This window comes from Oncorhynchus clarkii, unplaced genomic scaffold, assembly GCF_045791955.1.
Source record: "Oncorhynchus clarkii lewisi isolate Uvic-CL-2024 unplaced genomic scaffold, UVic_Ocla_1.0 unplaced_contig_389_pilon_pilon, whole genome shotgun sequence".
NCBI lineage: Eukaryota > Metazoa > Chordata > Actinopteri > Salmoniformes > Salmonidae > Oncorhynchus > Oncorhynchus clarkii.
This window is the reverse complement of record NW_027258099.1, coordinates 87,138-95,053: the sequence shown is the minus strand read 5'-3', so window position 1 is coordinate 95,053 and position 7,916 is coordinate 87,138. Positions and strand designations below refer to the sequence as shown.

The 7,916-nt window shown below is 46.1% G+C and overlaps 1 protein-coding gene across 1 annotated transcript; it reads right to left on the bottom strand.

Annotated features, from left to right (window-relative positions):
- Window positions 1-5,480: 5,480 nt before the first annotated feature.
- On the bottom strand, window positions 5,481-6,615 carry LOC139395370 (zinc finger protein 180-like; the record flags this gene model as incomplete). The annotated part of the gene is made up of 1 exon (XM_071142939.1): window positions 5,481-6,615. A coding segment is annotated over one exon (1,080 nt), but the record flags the coding sequence as incomplete, so codon positions are not given.
- Between the last annotated feature and the right edge of the window lie 1,301 nt (window positions 6,616-7,916).

Sequence of the window (7,916 nt, the reverse complement as noted above, 5' to 3'; positions counted from 1 at the left end):
ATAGATGCTCCATATCCATTACTTTGAGTGTTTTATATAATATTACTAAATATATTTCTTTATGTGTTGCAGGGGCAGTCAAGAAATGGAACGGCAAGGCCACAGAACATGACATAAGCAGAGCTGTGGGAGACCACCTCAAGCCCCTGGTAGAGCCGGGGGTGGTGTTTACCACGCCACCACGCCTTCAGCAGGCTGGAAAAGTGGGATTGATACTGTTTTTCATACTAAGAGGGACCAAGCGTCTGATGATTGGTCAGTCATTGGGTTCATTTGTTGAAATCAAATCAAGCTTTATTTATACAGCACATTTCAGACATGGATGCAACACAATGGATTCACAGGAAAAAAACAAAATGAAAACAAAAATATTCAGTACACAACAAACAGAAGATTAACAACTGAAAGACTAATGAACATTAAGGAAATTCCATTGATTGAAATATTAATTGGATGCAATATCCAACCCAAAATATAAGCTTGTTTTTTAGGAGGGGCTCTGAAAGACACTATGAGGGTGTCCACTGGAGGTTGACGAGTAACAACAACTGGGACATAAGACACCCACCATGAGACCCACTAAATCTGCCCAAGAAGAGGGAAACAAAAAAAAAACCCTCAAACTTAGAAAGGAAGCAAACCAAAAAGGTGGTGGTTAAAATAATTTATTACAATCAATACCATTCATACTATTACAAAATCATAATTCTCATTCATTCTTAATTAATTGTATTTACAAAAACATCAAACAAAAACAAACCTCAGGGGAGCATCGTCCCTCCCCGTCATACCTAACCAATACCTAACCCTTTCCCTATCTCCCCTTCCCTAATCTATCCCCTTACCAAACTCGCTCTAACACTCCCAGCCCTAAACCCCCTTTCCACCTCTCCCGTGCCGCATGCTTCCCCCACTTCCTCTCCTCCCTCTTCATCTTCCCCCTCAAATCACCTTCCACCCTTCTCACTATCCCTTCCACCCCCCAATCTCTCCCTGTCTTGACAAAATTCTGCCTGGCTTCCCACAGTCCCTTTTTAAAGAGACTCATGAGAAGCCAGAGCAGAAACCTGTCCCTATCCGTTCCCTTTGCTCTCCCTACGCCTCTCTCTAGCCTAGCCCATGTCAAAACAAAATCACTCCTAACCACACCTAGCATTACCCGTGCCCTGGCAAAGGCACAGTCCCAAAAGGCATGGCGCACAGTCTCCTCCCTGCCACAAGAGGATCTTGGACAGGTGGGAGATTGCACCAAACTATACCGGTACAAGATGGCACGTACCGGCAAGCACTTATGGAGGCCCAACCAATTCAGGTCCTTGAGCCTATTGTCCAGGCCCCGCGCCTGCACTCCCTCCCAGACCACTGACGAGATGCCCGCTACAGGCGCAGGACTCCCTGCCTGCCTGACCTCCTCGTACAGGTGCCTGTGGTCTAAACCTACTCGGGCAACTTCAACCTCGGGGTGCGCACGCAGCCACTTGGCCGCATGGCCAAAATGCCACGGCAGCTGTTCCGCCCGAGGACCCGCGTTAGACCACACCATTACGCTTCTCGCCTTATACGAGAAGAACACCCGCAGGAGGTAACCGGACGGGTGTATAACCGGACGAGCAAGCTCCGTCAACAAGAAAGAAACAAAAATGTCGTCCAGCTTGAGGGGGAAATGTGGTACCCCCCCACCTCCCTCCCCGATGGGACAGATCATGCGTGCCCTGGCGACCCACTCGCACCTGCCACTCCACATAAACTGAAACACAAGCCTCACTAGAGGCCTCCTCAGACAAGCCGGCAATGGATAGATGTATGCCACATACAAAAGAGACGGCAACACATCCACCTTTAGGACCAGGACTTTGCCCATAAAAGACAAATACCTAGCCTTCCACATTGCTAGCTTCCTCTGTACCACTGCAATACGCATGTTCCAGTTTAGCGTCGCTGAGCCGGAGGTCTCAAAATGAACCCCGAGAATCCTCAGGGCCCCTTCACAGAGAGATAACCCACCAGGCACATCCGTTCTACAGCGCCATCTTCCGAAAAACTTGACGGAAGACTTTGCATGGTTCAGAACTGCTCCCGACGCTCGGGTGAAATCCCCAAAGATGGCAAGGGACCTTGTCAGGCACGAGTCCTTGCACAACAGCAAGGAAGTGTCGTCGGCGTACTGCGTCATCTTAACACGCAGCCCACCGCTTCCAGGGATCAACAAGCCTTCCACCCCTGTGTCTGCCCTAATGGCAGCCCCCAGAGGCTCCATGTACAGAACGAAGAGGAGAGCCGAGAGTGGGCATCCCTGCCTGACCCCAGACGAGAGGTCAAAAACGTCACCTAAGTGACTATTTACACTAACTCGACACCCCGCTCCGACATATAAAGTACGGATCCATCCTATAAACTTCTCCCCAAATCCTAATCTACCTAACACCCTGAATAGAAAAGATCTATTCACGCGATCAAAAGCTTTCGCCTGATCTAGCGCTGCTACCATTAAAGGCAGCCCTCTATCTTCAACCCAAGCGATGGAATCCCTGATCAACTGTAGGTTCCATCTTATAGAGCGGCCCTCTACCCCGCACGTCTGATCCTCGTGGACGACGTAGGGAAGGGCTGTGCGCAACCGGTCTGCTAAAACCTTTGCAAGAATCTTGTAATCTACACACAGCATGGTCAATGGCCGCCAGTTGCCAAGGTCAGTTGCTTCCCCCTTCTTATAAAGAAGTGACAGCACACCAACAGCCATTGATCCCCCCGGGACCCCCGTCTCAAGGATGGCCTTCAAGACTTCGAGAACCACTGGTCCAAGTATACCCCAAAACTTGAGGTAAAACTCAGCCGGCAGCCCATCCATCCCAGGCACCTTCCCTTTTCCCATCCTCCTAAGAGCGCTCTCAACCTCTTCTAGTGAGATCTGGGCCTCCATCACGTGTCTAATGTCCTCTGGCAACCGCCGGGACAAGTGTTCTAAAAACACGTTTCCCTGCTCTACATCTATTTCCCTTTCCTTAAATAAACCTTGGAAATGATCAGTTGTCACCCTGACCATTTCCTCTGGTTAAATTACTATACTACCATTTTCTTCCCTAACTCCCTGCATTACCTTCCTACTCTGTCTGGCCCTAACCGACTTAAAGAACATAGCGGAACAAGTCTCATTATGTTCTAGAAAGCCACTATGCGCACACTCCAGGAAAGCTCGAGCCTTCTGCTCCTGCAGCTCCCTGAGCTGCGCCTTTAGGGCTGCGAATCTCTCCCAGTCAATCGACCCGCCGAGGTTGCCTGCCTCGTACTCAAGTTCAATTAACCTTTGGATACGTTCCACCTCCCTCCTTTCCTCCCTTTTTTTCCTTCTACAATATCCTATTATAAAAGCCCTTATCCTCCCCTTGACTAAATCCCACCACTCTAACACCCCCTCGCACATGGACCGGAGGCCGTCAAGCCTCCAAAAGAAACAAAAAAATGCATCAACGAAAGCCTGCTCCTCCAGTATATCCCGATCTAACTTCCAGTACCCCCTGCCGAAGAGGCAGACTGGCGACCCCACCTGCAGGAACACCCCGTCGTGATCCGTGAAGAAAACAGGCAACAGCCGCCCAGACAACTGACCCAAAGACCTGGATACAAAAATGTAGTCGAGCCTCCGCGCAACCCCCCTGGAGTTGCGCCATGTAGGACCGACCATTGCCGGAGTAGTGTGCAGGCCACCATCAACCAGACCATGGCAAGCCATTAGCCCAGAGATGGCACCTGCACTGCTATCACCGCCTAACCCTAAATCTATATTAAAGTCTCCTCCTATCACCAAGTGCCTGTTTGTAACACACAGGGGCGCCAGACAGTCCACCATCTCCCTCCTGTCTGCCGCCACCTGTGGCCCATACACCCCAATTAACCTATATCTAGCTTCTCTAAACTTAACATCTATCCCCAAAACTCTACCCTGCATTATTACAAAAGTGTTCTCTATTTTAACCTCTCTATGCCCACACAAAATCCCTACTCCTGTTGAGTGCACCCCTCCTATGCCCCAAAAAGATTCCCCCTTATCCCACTCCCTCTTAAATCTACACACATCCCCACCATCCCTCAGGTGAGCCTCCTGTAAAAAACAGAAATCAAACCCCACACCCTCTAAATAACAAAAAACCGCCCTCCTTTTAACATTATCCCTTAACCCCCTAACATTTAGACTAAAAAAAGAAACAGAACTATTCATTTAATTATTTACAACAAATAAAAACCCCAAAACCCAAAGAAAAACCAGGAGACTCACCCGATGCTCCCCTGGTCCATCTCCACCGGCGGGGACGTCCTCTCCTCTCCTGACGCCCCCCCGTCCTCCATCCCAACCCATGATCCAGGCAGTGTGTTGGGTCCCCCCTCCCCACCCACCATCCCCCCCTCCCTGTTTGCCTCGGGGCTGCATATAGGGGACCCCATCTCCCCAAACAGGAGTTGGGATCCCTCTAGCAAACAACCCACCGACCCCTCACTGGAGTCATCCACTAAAATGCAAGGGGCTGAGGCAAACCGGGAGGACAAATTACCCTCCCCTCCCCCCCCGCCACTCTCTTAACCCCCCCCCTCCCCCTCCACACCCCCCTCCCTCTCACTTCCTGCCAAGCTCCCCCTCTTTATCCCTTTCTTCTTTGGTGAAGGAGGTAGCGGGGAGACACAACGTCCCATCCCCACTAACCCCTCCACCAAATCCCTCATTTCGACCTCGAGGAAGCCTGGCAGGCTGTCCCCCCACTCCTTCGGGGCCCAGTCCCCAAAGTCATGCTCTAGTACATTTAGGTTGGCACCCAAATGTACTAAACCCTGATATTCTAAAAGCGAATGAACCCTGCTATTCTAAAAGAAGGGCAGCAACCTCTATATAATTATACCCGAAAATTGTCAGTGTATTGCATAAATAATTATGATTACTAAATGTTACATGAATTGTAAATATGAAATCTCAAACCCAAATGTACACCCCTTTGTTAATATATATGTATAATATAGAACATAAAGTCATATGTATAAATCACTGATATCGATTAGGGGGGAAATCAGGATGTACATGATGTTGAAACGAACACAACTAAACAAAACACCAGGAAATGGGAGATATCTTTTACCTCACTGGTTAGAGGCAACCTGCAGAAGACAGTCAGCTACATTTTGGAGTGATGCATTTAAATTTAGGGGTCGCTAAACAAGGGAAAGCAACACTTATTTGTCATCACTCATCGATATCATGTTGAAATCAATTGTGCGAAAGGAGGGAGATGAGGTTGCACATCCTGTTAAAACTAACAGCTCAAAAACCACACGGAATCTGGGAGTAGTGTGTACATCCCTGGTTAGAGGACAATTTGTAGAAAACAGCTAGCTACAATTTGAAGGCTAATATCCATATCACTCTGAAATCAATTGACTGGGGCAAACGTTTAGGGTTCTACATTGTGAAATTCCTTAAAATACTCATACTACAATGTTAAAACATTCTACATTGTGACATAAATTCACTGATATCACAAAAAAACTCCTTCATGTATGTATTTTCTGATGTTTGATCAGAGATCTTTTATCTGAGTATCTCTTGTAACATTGATCACAGCTATAAGGTTTCTCTCCTGTGTGTGTTCTCTGGTGTGATGTCAGATGGCCAGATTGACCAAAACTCTTCCCACATTGACCACAGCTATAAGGTTTCTCTCCTGTGTGTATTCTCTGGTGAAGAGTCAGAGAGCAAGATTGACCAAAACTCTTCCCACATTGACCACAGCTATAAGGTTTCTCTCCTGTGTGTATTCTCTGGTGTAGAGTCAGATTGCCAGATGAAGTACATCTCTTCCCACATTGTGCACAGTGGTAAGGATTTTCTCCTGTGTGTGTTCTCTGGTGTATTGTCAGCTGGCCAGATCGACCAAAACTCTTCCCACATTGACCACAGCTGTAAGGTTTCTCTCCTGTGTGTATTCTCTGGTGTAGAGTCAGATGGCCAGATGAAGTACATCTCTTCCCACATTGACCACAGCTATAAGGTTTATCTCCTGTGTGTATTCTCTGGTGTGATATCAGGCTGGTTGACTGAGTAAAACTCTTCCCACATTGAACACAGTTATAAGGTCTCTCTCCTGTGTGTGTTCTCTGGTGTTGAGTCAGAGAGCCAGATGATGTAAAACTTTTCACACATTGACCACAGCTATAAGGTTTATCTCCTGTGTGTATTCTCTGGTGTGATATCAGGCTGGTTGACTGAGTAAAACTCTTCCCACAATGAACACAGTTATAAGGTCTCTCTCCTGTGTGTGTTCTCTGATGAATTTTAATGCCTGATGAGGTGAATCTCTTCCCACAGTCAGAGCAGCAGTGAGTTCTCTTCCCTGTGGGTCTCTGCTGGTGTTTCTTGAGGTGTTCTGATCTGGAGAGACTCTTCTCTGCCTCTTCAGTATCATGAGGTTGTTGAGGCTCCCCAGAGGATCCACGATAGTCCCGTCTCTCTCCTGTGTGAACAACAAAGTCAGACAGTTGATTAAAGGCCCACAACAGCGGAAATCCACTGTAAAAGGTGATGCCAACAGCATAGCCAAGATGTTGTACAACAATTGATGTCTGTAATGAATGTTAAAATTATTTGACAATTGTCTTAAAATGAGCAACAAGTCATATTTTGTCTAAAATTTTCACATTAGTAGTAACATTAAGATTGTAGACTAGAAATAAGTTATTCATGTTGTTGAAACTCTAAGTAGTGTGGTAGAAGACTTTTGGTCTACAATACAGGCCCTTTCCTGTGTTGCTAAAATTGCGGCACGAGAGAAACACCTCCCTGCTAATGAGGAAACCGCTAGTTATGGATGTAGTATATCTGGTGTCGTGGAAATTTCCTGTATTACCACATCATGAGGGAGCAAACCACACACAAGTCAGAGTTATCATAAAGTCCATCTTTTAATAATATATGAGCTTCACCATAGCCCTCTGACTCTCAGATCAATTCAGTGTCATGAATGAATTCTCTGAGAGTGCTTACAAAACAGTCCTTGGTATCATTTATAGCCAAGACACACCCATCAAAACTCACATGATGAATAACAGATCTTAGGGACATTATACAAATAACCCTTTACCAGAAAAAGGAGTATCCCATAATTTAAAGCATTAGCTATAAATTATCGTTCAGTTTGGTCTCCTAAACCAAAGCTCTTATCTCGTTCTTGGTACCACTTAGAACCCAAAACATTACCTCATCCAATGGCGTATATCAAATACACCCCTTCCTGGACAAGCTTACAGAGAGACGTGACTGGCGCACAGACATTGTGGAGCCACCTAACTGGTTCCCCATTAATCACACCATCCCCTCACATGGTTTAGGAATAGTTTACAGACACATTCACAGATAAGACTAACCCGACCTCTCCGCCTCTCTGGGCCCAAGTAACTTTATCCACATAAGCATGCTTATGAAAATTAATAAAACATCTTATTTATAAATGTTACCTAAAGAATTCTGATTCTGCCACGACACTGGTAATGAGGAAACCACTAGTTATGGATGTAGTATATCTGGTAATGAGGAAACCACTAGTTATGGATGTAGTATATCTGGTAATGAGGAAACCACTAGTTATGGATGTAGTATATCTGGTAATGAGGAAACCACTAGTTATGGATGTAGTATATCTGGTAATGAGGAAACCACTAGTTATGGATGTAGTATATCTGGTAATGAGGAAACCACTAGTTATGGATGTGGTATATCTGGTAATGAGGAAACCACTAGTTATGGATGTAGTATATCTGGTAATGAGGAAACCACTAGTTATGGATGTAGTATATCTGGTAATGAGGAAACCACTAGTTATGGATGTAGTATATCTGGTAATGAGGAAACCACTAGTTATGGATGTAGTATATCTGGT